This window comes from Alosa pseudoharengus, unplaced genomic scaffold (assembly GCF_046254945.1).
Source record: "Alosa pseudoharengus isolate Yale_2024_CS ecotype anadromous, Long Island Sound unplaced genomic scaffold, YU_APseudo_1.1 YU_APseudo_1.1_scf_3, whole genome shotgun sequence".
Taxonomy (NCBI): Eukaryota; Metazoa; Chordata; class Actinopteri; order Clupeiformes; family Clupeidae; genus Alosa; species Alosa pseudoharengus.
In genome coordinates this window covers 40,580,243-40,593,771 of record NW_027468718.1, presented here as the reverse complement: position 1 = coordinate 40,593,771, position 13,529 = coordinate 40,580,243, and the positions used below count along the sequence as shown (strand labels likewise).

The window sequence follows — 13,529 nt, the reverse complement described above, 5'->3', positions numbered from 1 at the left end:
TAACGTCAGAACAACTGAATTGATTCAAAGTGAATGTTTGTTAGGTACAAACTTATCAGGGTCACTATGCCCTATCATGTTTTTACTGTAGCTAACAAGTGTTTACCTATAGAGTGGTGGCTTGCAAATGTTTGTTTTTTTTACTTTACAAAAAATGGCTCGTCTAAGGACTCTCAAATTGTGCCACATAAATTAAATCACATCTTGGTCTCCTGAGCTACCAAAGTACCATTTGTGAGAATTACACTGTGAAATTGTCCTGTGGGGAAGTTGAACTGATGGTAGGGATCAATAAATCACACTTGAAAACGCTCCCCTTTTTACTGTGTGTGACCATATAATGTAATTGACAAAAACAAAAACCTCAACACCTGACTATGTCTTGATGAATTTGGAGTCTGCTGTGGTTAGCCTATGTCACATAACTTTCTTAAATTGTTTCAGTGATTTGTTCATTCAAACATGCTTATCAGCTGTTTAAATATGGCTTTTGAGCTGTCATTTCTGCAGAGTAGAGTAGAGGAAGCAGGGAGATTATTTGTACATTAAAGGTTTTGAACATTAGGTTTTCATTTCTGGTATGTGGTATGTACAAGTAAGACAAAAGAGATCCATATTGGGTAAGCTTGTATGGAAGCATTTTAAAAATGTGTGAAATGATGAAAATGACATGAATTGAGTTAATGGTTTGCCCACATTAGACAGATGTTGTGCTAATTGTATTTGAGTTTTGGAAATGTCTCTACAGATTAGATAGAAGCATGTTAGCAATTGAAAAAAGAACTGTAATACATTATCATGGCTACACTGAAATACTGTGTCTCTTAATTAACACACCAAATATCAAAACTTAAAAGGTTTTCTGTCTGGGATGGGGGTGGAATTATTTCAAGACAGAAAGAGTGGTAAGAAATTTGCTTCTTAGCATTGACTCAGTCAAGGAGTAATTTCACCTGTGTTTGGGAGAGAAACCCACAGATGTTTTTTTCCCATTTTAAGAATCAGTAGCTCTCACTGGATGGCAGGAGAGGTGGAGAGACAGAGATAGAGAGAGAGGGGGGATGGAGAAACAAACGCTTTCCTAGCACTCCTTGTAGCAGCTCCCTCTCCAGTCAATAAAGGGAGATAGATTCTTTGTGTGTCAGCAATTTAGAAACAACCGCCAACAGGAATCCCCAGAAGCTGTACAATTAATCATGACAGCCCAAGATGCCAAATATGGTGTTGAGCAGCTTCCAGTGTTTGTTAAGGAAAGCAACCAACATGAGAAGCTGGGCCCAGAACTTGCGAGTTTGCCTCTTTTCCTTTTCCGAGTGCATGTTTAGAAAAAAAGAAAAGAAAAACGAACAGATGACAAGGGAATTCGATCACCTGATGCAGAAAGCTCTTAATAAGAGAGATGAATCCCTGCAAGCTGGTTGATTTAGAAAAGCAACGGCCCTGAACAACTCCCGCGGTTCCTGGAAACTGTGGGACGTGGGCAGACACAATGGGGTTAGAGAGAGAGCGAGAAGGATCCCATGTAATTCGTGCCATGAATAGACATGGCTCTTTGGAGGAGATCATCATCCTCTTGATTCATCAGCTAGTATGTGCTGTATCATTGATGGGAGCTATTGTGCCAGAGCCTTGGCAAGAATTCACAGACAGGCCCCTGATGAACAGCCTTGTTAAAATACCCAGGATCATTTCTGCACGAAAAGAAAGAGGGGGGAAAGAGTGAGAGCATGCATGAATTCACAACTGCATTTTCAGAATGTAATTTGCAAAGCTAATATTTTACACTTTATTTTTTCCTGCTAAATTATGCTGGCATATCAAAGGGATAAAAAAAAACCCTCAATTGTAATGTAGTAAATTGCTGGCCTAATTTCAGTGCCAGGATATTGTTTGAAGGCCTGATGAAAAATTCATCAATATCGCATCTGATTTTCCTGTATGTAGAAGTTTTGGCGCCTGTTTATATGAAATGTCCTTATTGCAATTTATCTAAGTAGGTGATTATGAAGAGAAGCTGCGCTTCTCTTGTTGGGACATTTAAGTAATACGTGCATACTTAATTAAGTGCACTTTTCCACACATAGCACATAACCCTCTGAAGGCTGCAGCCTGTCATGTAATTTTCTTTGAGGAGGTTTGACATACTTCTCTACTACTTGTTATATATAAAAACATTTATCACAAACTACTGTTTATGTTGTAATCTGACACAAAGTCAGCCACATCAACAATTTAGCATTAAGAGCATTAAGAAATGTCAGTATCATACATAGAAAAAATATGGTAACACTTTACTTGACAGTATCGACTATTCTGTAGACATCAAAGATGTACAAAGATGTAAACCAGAGCATCTCAGTATAATCTCAATTCAATGGCATAATGTCCTTTAAATTTCTTCAACCTTGTGGAGTGGTCAGGATATCCACGTCGGCTCCGTATATTAGGCATTCCTAAACTGCACCGACAGGCGTAGAGATTAGCAATCTCATAATTATTACTGTCTAACTCCTGAGTGTTGAATTGAGGCTTAGTTTCTGAATACCCACCATAAGCTGCTGAAGAGAGTTATTTATGCTCACAGCCCCTAGTGTGTATGTGGCACTCCCATTTTGGGTTTGTTTATGGCAAAAAAAAAAAACATCTGGTAATCCACTGTACGGAAATATCCTGTCTTTTGATGTTGCATAATGTAATGCAAGATTGAAAAAAACTGCTGCAACAAAACTAAACAAAAGACAAATGTTTTCGTTGACAAAACGAAGCTTAATGCATTCATTTTCATGCATTAGCTCCGTCAATGAGTCGGGGTTAAACAGAGGCAGATTATGTTGCATAATAGTGCATTAGTCCATGTCTGGGGCTTTCCTTTCACACGGGAATAATACAATTACTGTGATTAATAATAATACACTTCGCACAGCACTGGGATGGAGCTCGATTCCTCTGAGTTGGCACTTTTGCAGGACAAACTCCCGGCCAGCCTCACCAGATAAGGCGAGCAGACATGAACAGTACACACACACACACACACATACACATGCTCACACATTCAAACCAATAGAGGAAGTCAGGGTGCCCTTGAGAATATCCAGTTGTTCTGTTGTTGTTTTATTTTTTTATGGACCCAGGAAATGGGGTGGGAATGGGGGGGGGGGGGGGGGGGGGGGGCGATAAATGGGGGAACCTTGTTTTTGTGACTCAGGAGGGGGAGCCTCTCAGCGTGAAACAAAGGCGTCATTAAGCGCCGGCACTCCCCCTGTGGTGATTAGGTCTATCTGCTGTGTAAATGACTTCTCAGCTTCACACTACTGCGTTCTGCTGTTATTTGTTTCATTACTTTATTTCATTATTAACTTTTTTCCTCTTAGTCTTTGGTGTAGCTGCTGCTTTTCTAATTGCCTTTGCTCTGTTCGCTATCCAAAAAGCACACAAAAAAAATAATTAAATGAGGTGTGTTTTTTTGGGTTGTTGTTTTGGGTCAGCAGCAGCATTTTTCATCAGCATTTTTTTCACTAATCACTGACCTTCAGTAACCTTGGTATTTTTTCTAGAACTTTGCTTCCACTGAAAAGCGGAGTTGTGTCGTCCGAGAGGGAATGCACCTGGAAATCAAATCTGAATGCCCCACTCCGTTCGCGAGCCTACCCGCTCATTAAGCACAATTACTTTGTGATCGTGTCATGCTTTATCTCGGCGGGAGCATCGGAGGTGTGCTATTATTCGTGCCAATCAACACTTAGCTTAGTCGCGTCGCAGTTGTTCTCTCACCTCGCTGCAGAGAGGGGAGGCAGATTTTCACAAGTCATCAACTCATCTGAAAAAGCTCTTATTATTACGCGTCAGTCTCTAATGGACTCGATGGGCATTGCTGTGAAGTGGCCGGGGAACCTGACGTGAGTGACCTCACACGTGCGACCGTTCTTGAGTGGATTGGCCGATAATCGCAATATTAGCTGTTTCATCCACTTTAGCACTCCTTTTTTTTTGCTGCAGTGCCCAGGTCCTGTCAAAAATGGAGCACTTGGTGAAATGAGAGAGGATATAGATAGAGAGTGAGAGACAGAGAAAAGTACCTGAAAGAGTCTGTAGTGTCTGTAGAAGTGACGGGGGCTTCAAGCTGTGCCTCTTGAAAATTGTCAGTGAATTGGGTTTGTGGTCATCCTATTTCAACTGTCCCCATCTCTTTGACTGGGTAATGTCAGAAGCATTCACATGACTTATACTGTAAACAGAGCACCAGAATGGGGTTTATGTGGTTTGCAGAGGGGGTAACCAATGGCCATCGGGTAGGGCACGCACAGGAGCCCCTTGGGGGAGATATGGCTCTCACAATCTATCCCGCATGCACAAATTCATGCAGAGTTTTGAACGACTGACTCTCGGCAGCAGCCTGAGCGATGAAGAAATTTGATTTGAGATGCCATCTCCCTGTGGTGAAACAATTCTCCGCCCTGTTTTCGTTCTGAATCAATATTTAATAAAGAATATAAAAAGAGAAGATGAGGATCCCAATGAAACGGCTAGAGCGGCTGAGAGGGAACATCAGTTAAAGATGCAAGTGCTCTCACAACAAATGATGAATATAAACCAAGATGACATTAATAATATGTGTCTGCTTTTGAAACCAGAGCAAACTAAATATCATAGCCAGCCATTTATATCATTCCATGGCTGGCCACAAATGAAATATCGGCCCTATTTAGCCATTGTTGGAACACAGGCAAGCCACGTAGGCAACATATTGTACAAATGTTACACAAGTGTACTCACACACAAACACACACATGCTCACAAACAGAAAAAGTAGTGCTGTTACACGTTAGGGTGTTCCATCACAGCAAAAAGGATAGTATAGAGACTAACTTTGGGGAGACAGGAGAGGATAAAGAGAATGATCCTCAGACACAGCAGTTTCTCCAGTGGGTCCTCACCCTTAAAGCCAGGCAGGGATAAGCAGATTACAGTAATTGTAGCTATTCTCTATGACTGCTTTGGCTTTAAGGACACAGTGTTAAGAAACTGTGTGTCAGCCAGTGGGTTAGCTTCCAACGACAGTGCCAGCACATCCATAGCGAAATAATAAATGACATTTAACCCCCCCCCCCCCAATTTCATTTTAAAGAAGTAAACAGGCTTAAATCTGTCAAGCGGCAAGATTATTTTTAATTACGTTTTGCATGTCTAATTCCTTGTTTGTGCCTTCTGTGCTTGTAGGATTATGCGGAGAAAGAGAAGACTCTGGCCAAGGCCCTGGAGGACCTCAAAGCCAACTTCTACTGTGAGCTGTGCGACAAGCAGTATTACAAGCACCAAGAGTTTGACAACCATATCAACTCATACGACCACGCTCACAAACAGGTAATGGGGCAGGGCTAGTCGGCTAAATCGGTCCATTTTCACTCACACCACGCTGCTGGCTCGCCCCGAAGCCTGAGCAGTGTATGAAAGTAATGGAGTGTGGGCCAGCACACGTGTGTGTGTGTGTGTGTCACTGTGTGTGTGTGTGTCACTGTGTGTGTCAAGATAAATTATTTTTACCCTAGCTTTGGTCGGGAAATGCGCATGGTTGTGTGCTGGGAGATGGAGTTTTAATTTCAGGTACCATACATCACCCACTGGACAGAACAATTGAAAGCTATTGCATTTGCTGTTATTGTTGTGGTTGTTTCCTGTTCATTCAGTGACAAAAGTATATCTACAGTATAGTGAATTGCAGGCAATGGGGTGAAACTGTAGTACAGAATGAGCCTTGTCCTCATTCAACCTTTCCCCATTTATAGGGCGAGCATAATGTACAGTGATACAGCTCAGTGGGAAACCTCAGTCATCATAATTTGTGACGAAATTATTTCTCTTTCATTTTAGCTCCAACATTTGAGGAAGCAGCAGAAGTGGTCCCTCACAATCCCATAGATTTTGCTCAGTGAGGAACACTAGAGGAGGTGACATGTCTTGAGACAATAATCCTTTCCCATTGTAAAACACCACAGGAAAATGAAAGGCCCGAGAACATAGAGCTCTTTTTTCGACACGTAGTCCTGAGCAATCCTTCTTGTCACAAAATAATTTAAAAACTCAGAGGCTCCCTTTCCATAGATCGACTTATTAATAGTATCATACGGCCATCGAGAAAAACACAAGTCTAACCTTTAATGGGGAGTTTAAAGCTTTAATTCCGACGCTTGTCCTGCCGTTTGATATCTGCAGTTTGATATCTGCAGTGACCCTGGCAGTGTGCCTGGGAGCAGACAGTGAATTTGTGCCATCTCAAGAGCCCCACTCCTCCGTCAATATCAGGGCTGGCTGAACTATTGACTAGTCAAATCTGCAACCCCCCCACCCGTGACCTTACTACTGAGCGCGGCAGCAGGAGTGAAATGAATGGATTATGGCAGCTGGAAAGCAGGCGAACAACTCAAGATGTCCCTCGAGCTTAAACTCATGTCAACCCCCCCATTTCTCTGCCACTGCCACCGACGACAACAGCAACAACAACAACAGAAGCAGCAGCATCAACACAACACCACCAGCACCACATCATATCTACATTTCTGTCGGCCACCCTCGTTTATCACACGCAACCCTAGCTGCTGCTGCTTACCAGAGATTAAACGAGTAAGCAACGCAAAAAAAAAAAAAAAGCCGTGGCTTGGCCCCCGACACACAGCTGATGGATGAGAGGCGCAGATCCCAGAGTCTGTTGCCAGGCAGGCGGAGCGTGTCCTCCGAGAGCATGAGTGAGTGCGACGGAGAATGGGGCCCTTTTCAATGAGCCTCCCTGCCCGAAAGAAACCCAACGCAGTCACGGCCGCAGGTCACGTGTGAGTCGTACATGCCACTTGCTAGGCACCCGATTGTTAGAAAGCATATGAGGCTGTATTGTGTCAGGCTTAAACTGAGTCAACCTGTTGAAATGAGGCGAGGAAATATTTTGTGCCGAATCATGATTAAAAAAAAAAAAATGTATTCATTCAAGTCACTTGAGGATATGAATGCTCCTGCAAATTCTCATAGATTTCCATTTTTTTTCCCTGAGCATTTCTGCAAGACTTCTGCCTTGGTGTACCTTCAATCAATGCTCACACCTCCGCTAAGCAACACACCTGGGAACCAGTGATAAATATAGCCCACGCCAACCTGTTTGCTATTTTCTGCAAAGCAGCGTTGACAAGAGAGCGCCGCACAATGAAGAGAGGGCTGAGTCTTCCCACTCGACAGCGCATCCAGGCAGAGTAGGCGAGTCGCAAGCCTATACACTGTGAAGTGTATGTGAAAGTGAATGTGAGTGTGTGCCTGAGTGTTTGAGTGTGTGTGTATACATGTGTGTGTGTGTGTTTTGTAAGTGTTTGTGTGTGTGTGTGTGTTTGAGTGTGTATGTGTGTGTGGGGGTGGGGGGTGGTCAGACCAGTTACCCTTGAATGGCCAGTTTGGAGTAAAGGTGCTCTTTACATGACAAAATTATATCCGATGTGACCGCCTGGCTTGCCTGGCTATGAGACCCCAGCCGTGATAAATGCAATCACTGAACCCTCCTCAAACAGGAAAGGTTAGAGCGGCGCTGAACTGTGTATAACATCCCGGGCCTGAGCAGAATGCCTAATGTGGTGGGAGCTGCAGACTCCTCCCGGCTACCTGATATAACTACAGCTATTTTTACCCACAACTGTTACTATCAAAAAATAACATGGCGCTGACCTTAGATTCTTTCACTGAAAAGCAAGCAAGCAAATAAATAAATGAATAAATAAATAAAAAGTCAACAAACAAATCGAAAGAGAAAAAAGTGCATCAGTTTGGCTCAGCGTGGATCAGGGTCTCTGAGGGAAAGCAGACATCTTTCTTAAAGCAAAACATTAAAAATTAATAGACAATTAAATGCAGGCTTTTAAATTAATTGGACTTGACTGTTGTTTGAAAGCGGACAGAGGCTGTCTCCTGTGTGTTGCTAAGGTGTTTCAAAGGGAAAGTTGGAGTATATAAATCAATCTTTAAATGATTAATGGAAAAGTCATTTAGATTACATGGCTGGATTAATGTGAGCATTTTGTGCAGGGATGGTTGCCTGATCGATACATTTCATTTGGCCCCCTTGAATAGGGTTGCTGTCATGTACAGGAACTGCAGGAGACTGTCGGGAGAGACAAACGGCATCAATCCTAAATTCAAATCACAAAGTTCTTCTGGACCAGGAAGCAAATGCAAATCAGTATCACTGAGTTTTTATCTAAAATAAATAGGACAATTTCATGCAGTTTAGCAAGCCCATCCTAAGCTACTTTTCATTTGCGCAGAAAATGGGTTTGATGAAGCATAACATTGGTGTGCAAACACCTTTATTACCTTCGCCAGCCTTGAAGAGATTTTTAATCTTTCGCGGTCTATCCCTGAATGCCTGATGCACTGAGATACCCAGACTTCATAATGCAAGGTTGTTAAGTGGAGAAAAGGATTCCTAGTCTCAAAGAGGATTATTATTCATATTGCGATGTTACTTTGGCAAGAAGTGTACTTTCTCAGCAGTAGACTTACTTGTATTTATACACAGATAAGCAAACTGAGTCTTCTTCTCCTCTTCTCTCTCTCTCTCTCCCTCATTCATCACTCTTTGTATCTCATTCTCTCCTTTATCTGTCTATGTCTTTCCACTCTATTTCTTTCTCTTCTCTCTTTCAACTCTACCTGCTCACACTCTTCTTGCCTCATCTCATCTCCTTCCATCTTTCTCTTTCTCTCTGTCTCTGTCTCTCTCTGTCTCTCTCTCTCTGTCTCTCTCTCTCTCTCCTGCAGAGACTCAAGGAGCTGAAGCAGAGGGAGTTTGCCCGCAATGTGGCCTCCAAGTCCAGGAAGGACGAGCGGAAGCAGGAGCGGGCTCTGCGTCGGCTGCACGAGCTGGCAGAGCAGCGGCGGGAGGTTCACTGGTGGGTGGCAGCCTCCTGCCTTATTCATAAAAAAAAGAGCTCGACATCTGTGCCTCACATACACACACACACACACACACACACACACACACACAATGCTGCTGCCTGTGCTGCTGCTTGCTGTCGCTCATTCACCAACTAATAGCGGTGCTTGCTATGTGAAGCTCTCTTAGCTGTGTTGACTTCCTCCATTTGAGAAAGGGATGTGGGGGGATGTTCTGAGCAGATGCTGATGTTTGTTTGCGTTTTGTCTTTCATCTTTTTTTCCCCTCTCTGTCTGTCTGTCTCTCTCTCACTCACTCTCACTCTCTCTCTCTCGCGCTCCGTCGTCTCTCTCTTTGTAGTGCTCCGGGGAGCGGCCCCATGTTTAAATCCACCACGGTGGCGGTGGAGGCAGGTCTGAGGGACCCCTGCGGTGACGGATCCCCCGAGGAGGTGCAGGGTCTTGCTGTGCCGGAGGCGGGAGGCCAGACTCACAACTGCAGCAGCAGCAGCAATGGCAGTGGCGGCGGCAGCGGCAGCAATGCTTCAGACCCGGCAGCTAGCAGCAACAATGGCAAGCAATTGCCGTGGCCCCACGCAGCCAAGCAGAAGAAGCCCGTGGGCTGCCGGCGCAAGATCGCCTTCTCCTTCTCCTTCCGGAAGAGGGCCTCCGTGAAGCTGGAGTCGTCCGCCGCCGTGTTCTGCGAGGGCACGCAGGAGGAAGGGGCGACGGAGCGGAGGCGCAGACAAAGGCTCCGAGCGCCCCTCGTCGAGCTCGACCTCACCGGGTCCCCCAGCGACGAGGCGGCAGTAGTGGCAGCCGGTAAGGCGCTTAATTGCGAGGAGACGATTTACTGCATCGGCACGACCCAGCAGGCCCGCTTCGCTCCGAAGAGCGGCAGCTTGGAGAGCGAGGGGTCATCTGATACGCCGGCGGGCCAAGAGAACCCACGGCCCACTTCAGACTTGTGCGCTCTGCTCGTGTACTCGGAGGACGTGGCCGGGAGCCCTTCCGTTTCCCAGATAGCCGGCTCCCCTTTCGCTCTCAACAGCGTGGACATTGCACTGGACTCAGAGGACTCTGTGAACGAGAGCCTGAAAAGCTGCAACGCAGCTAACGGGGGAGGGGAGCTCAAAGAGCAAGCCGCCACCGAGGAGCCTGTGTCAGAGGAGAGCGGCCCTTTGAGTCAGAACCCCTCAGACGTGTGCAGCGAGGCGGACCCCTCTCACATGGGTCAAACGGCAGAGGAGGGCCATCTTCTAAAGACCCCCTTCACAAAGCCAAGTCAGCCATTCTTCTCCGTGCGGAGCCGTGACGGTAATACCATTTTCCAGTGGCCCTCGGAGATGCTAACCTTCACGAAAACTGACCCGCCCTTGTCCTACAGCTGCAACCCGCTCCATTTTGATTTCAAGGGGTCACATAATCGAGCGCCTAGTGACCCGAGGCAGGACGCCGAGACCAAGACGGATGAGGAGTCCTCCATCAGCTCGGTCTCAGCCAGTCGGGGGAAATCCATAAGTCCAGACAAGCGTATTGAAGAGGGCATGTTCAATCTGGACCACAGTCCCACCGGAGAGGCCGAGGCAAAACCACGAAAGTGCCACCAGCACGCCAGTGACACAGAGAGCTGCCTCGGACTAAAAATACACGCAAGATGCAAGTACTCGAAGGAGCGGTCACACAGCCAAAAGCGAACAGACGAAAAACTGAGGGTCAGGGACAGACGCCATTACCGCAACCACTACAGGAAGAAGAGGCGACGGCGGAGGAGGAAGAGGAGGGTGCGTCACCACCAGCCTGAGAGGGACGGCGAAAGCAACGCGCAGGAGAAGTGCAGGAGATTCCAGAAGCGCATCACGGTGGACGAGTGTTGTTGGGGGGAAGCGCTTGATAGCAAATTTCAAGCTGCCACTTCAGCGCAAGTGCAGCATCCATTAGAGAAGTCAAAGCAATCAGCTCTGAATCAGACAGCAGACAGCTGCAGCGGGGCCTCCCTAGCCGAGAGGCTGCCAGGCAGGGGGCCGGACACAGTGGGGGGCATAAACGGCCCAGCGGGCGATCCGAGCCTCTCTGATAAGGGCTGGAAGGACAGCGCAAAGGTGGTGGCGGGAGGCGGTGTGAGCAGCCCCAGTTTTCCATCTGCCCGCTTGACGTGCTTGACGGGGCGCGGGTCGTGCCGGCATTCCGACGTGCCTCAGTCCCAGATCGCGGGCTTCACACGCTGGAGTGACGAGCTGCCACTCCACACGGACGACGTCGTCGGCAGCATCAAAGCCCTGTGGCGCATCCAGCGTCTGAAGAGGAAGCGGAGCGCCTCGCTGAGCGACGTTGACGCCATGTGCTCAGATCAGGTGACGTGCACCCGTCTCAGAGAGCCAGGCAGTCAGCTGAGCGAGCGGGAGCAGGAACCCGAACATCGGAGCTCATCTGACGAGGGGTCCGCGTGTTGCGAACACGGAAGATGCAGAAAAAGAAGAAAAATCTCCTGCACCGTAAACCAGTCTCCTGACCCTGCTTACAAGGTGCCTGTCGCTGAAAGCCTTGTTCCGACTGACCAAAGCACGAGCGATGTGAACCCAAGCGTGAAAAGCCCGGTTCTGAAAGGAATGGGTGACTTTGGGAGCGTGGGCTCAGACAAAAGCTCATGCAGTATTGATGATCAAAAGAGCTCTGTGGTCGACGTGCCGGCCGAGAGCTCCATTATCCATGACCCGGTTCAGCGTGTGGCAGATAGTGACCGACAGATGGGGAACCCGCCTGGCCTTCAAATCAATGAGCAGCCCCACGCCACTCCTGACGATCCCCCCGCTCCTCCTCCCCCACAGCCCGCCGAGTGGAGAGATTCGAGTGCCTCGGAAGTCACGGGAGAGACTCTCACCGCCAGGTCTCGACATGACAACTCGGCAGCGGAGGAGCACTCTAACAAGCCGGCAGTGATAGCAGGAACCGCAACACTGGCAGCAGCAGCAGTAGCAGCACCAGCCCAGGTCTGCCTGTCAAGAGGAAGAGAACAAGAGAAGGCGTTGGCAAGATCTGGAAAGGCCGGCCTGGACAAATTGTGTCAGCACAGCAGCGGCCACCCTCCGGCGCAGCCCCCGAGGTTTCACCTGTCTGTCGGACGGGCCGAGGAGGAGAAACCTGGCCGCGAGAGCTACCGGACCACCAGCAGCTGCGGCAGCAGTCCTTTCCACGGCCCTCCTCCTCATCCTCATCCCCCTCCTCCGCCTCAGCTGTCGTGCTTCCAGCACCCGTCTGACAGCATGGAGAGGCACTGCCTCCTACAGATTCAGACACACAGACAGGTGCTCCACCACCACCACCAGCAGCAGCAGCAGCAGCATCAGCAGCATCAGATGTTTCAGGCGACCAAGCTGAAGCCTGTGCTCCCGCAGCGCCAGTCTCTTGCCGTGCCCGTGTCCTCCCCCGTCCACCTCCACCAGGTCCACCTGCCCTCGCCTGGCTCCATCACCATCCGCCACACCATCCTCCAGCACCACCACCACCACCACGCCACCTTCCTTCCCCCGGCTCAGCATCACCACCACCACCCCCACCACGCACCTCCTCCGCAGGCGCCTCCCCCTCCTCCGCCGCCTCCGCAGCTCTTCCCGCAGGTCCTGCCAGTGACTCGCCTGCCGCTGGGAGCGGAGATTTGCCCGCCCGGTGCCCCCGCTTTCGTGACTCCGCCTCAGGTGTCGGTGGTGGGCCCGCCCGGCATGCACCCGATGGCGGTCACCTTCCATGCCCTCCCCCGGCCTGCCATGTTCCCCCAGATGTTGCCCCCCCACCCAGCGGTCATCCCCCTTCAGCCTCTCTTCTGACACCGGACTCACCTGTGTGTTCAGAGATTCCATTGTGTTCGTAGGAAGTCCAGTCACCGAGCTTAGTATTCTACCCCTTAAACAAAGCTAAGATGTTAGGATGGCTAAAATAGCATAATAGGATCTGCAGAGAGAGAGAGAAAATTCAACATGAGTAGTTTGTCAGTGCTTTAAGGTTAGAGGAGAAGAGAATTATATTTGTGTAACATTATTGCACCTAACTTTTCTGGCTTCAGTAACAACAACAAAAAAAACTGGAGCAATGTTTTATTCAACAACACGGCTGTTAATTAGGTTTGAGACCTGTTTTAGCAACAATTCATTCTGTGTTGACTGAGGATAAGTCACATGTAGGTCACATTTGAATACCGGCACTGTAGTTTAAAACTCTAAAAAAAATATCATGATGATTCAAGCTAATTGGTGATCTCGATCTAAGCACAGTAGTAGGTCTTGATACAACCCCCCAAATATTTTAAGCGGGTGTCCCAGTTTCCAAAGCAAAGGACAAGAAAATGGTCAAAATACACACAATGAGCTATACGGTCTAGACTTAATGTGCAATCTCTCCACATGATCATCCTCCTGCTAGTGCTAACTGTGTAATGCCATTCAATGACTGTGTATTACAGTAAATTTATGGATGCGATCTACAATGATCAGTAGTGAGCCAGTTCTGTGCTAGAGAGGGTGAGTTAGTGGTCTGCTTGCCTGTAGGCTTTTAGATGGTCATATAATACAAACCACTGAGTGGTTGTTGCTGTAGCTGCACTACACACAAACTATAGAGAGCTTGCTTTT

At 47.7% G+C, this 13,529-nt stretch overlaps 1 protein-coding gene across 1 annotated transcript in view; it reads left to right on the top strand.

Moving 5' to 3' along the window:
- znf804a (zinc finger protein 804A) overlaps nt 1–12,748 on the top strand; it is a 45,533-nt gene extending 32,785 nt beyond the window's left edge. Inside the window, exons 2-6 of the mRNA XM_076262860.1 lie at nt 5,218–5,361; nt 8,791–8,921; nt 9,266–9,423; nt 9,463–12,434; nt 12,480–12,748. Of these exons, the coding sequence (XP_076118975.1) occupies nt 5,218–5,361; nt 8,791–8,921; nt 9,266–9,423; nt 9,463–12,434; nt 12,480–12,728 (3,654 nt within the window). The 3' untranslated portion in view covers nt 12,729–12,748. The remainder of the gene's footprint in view (nt 1–5,217; nt 5,362–8,790; nt 8,922–9,265; nt 9,424–9,462; nt 12,435–12,479) is intronic.
- The last annotated feature ends 781 nt before the right edge of the window (nt 12,749–13,529 follow it).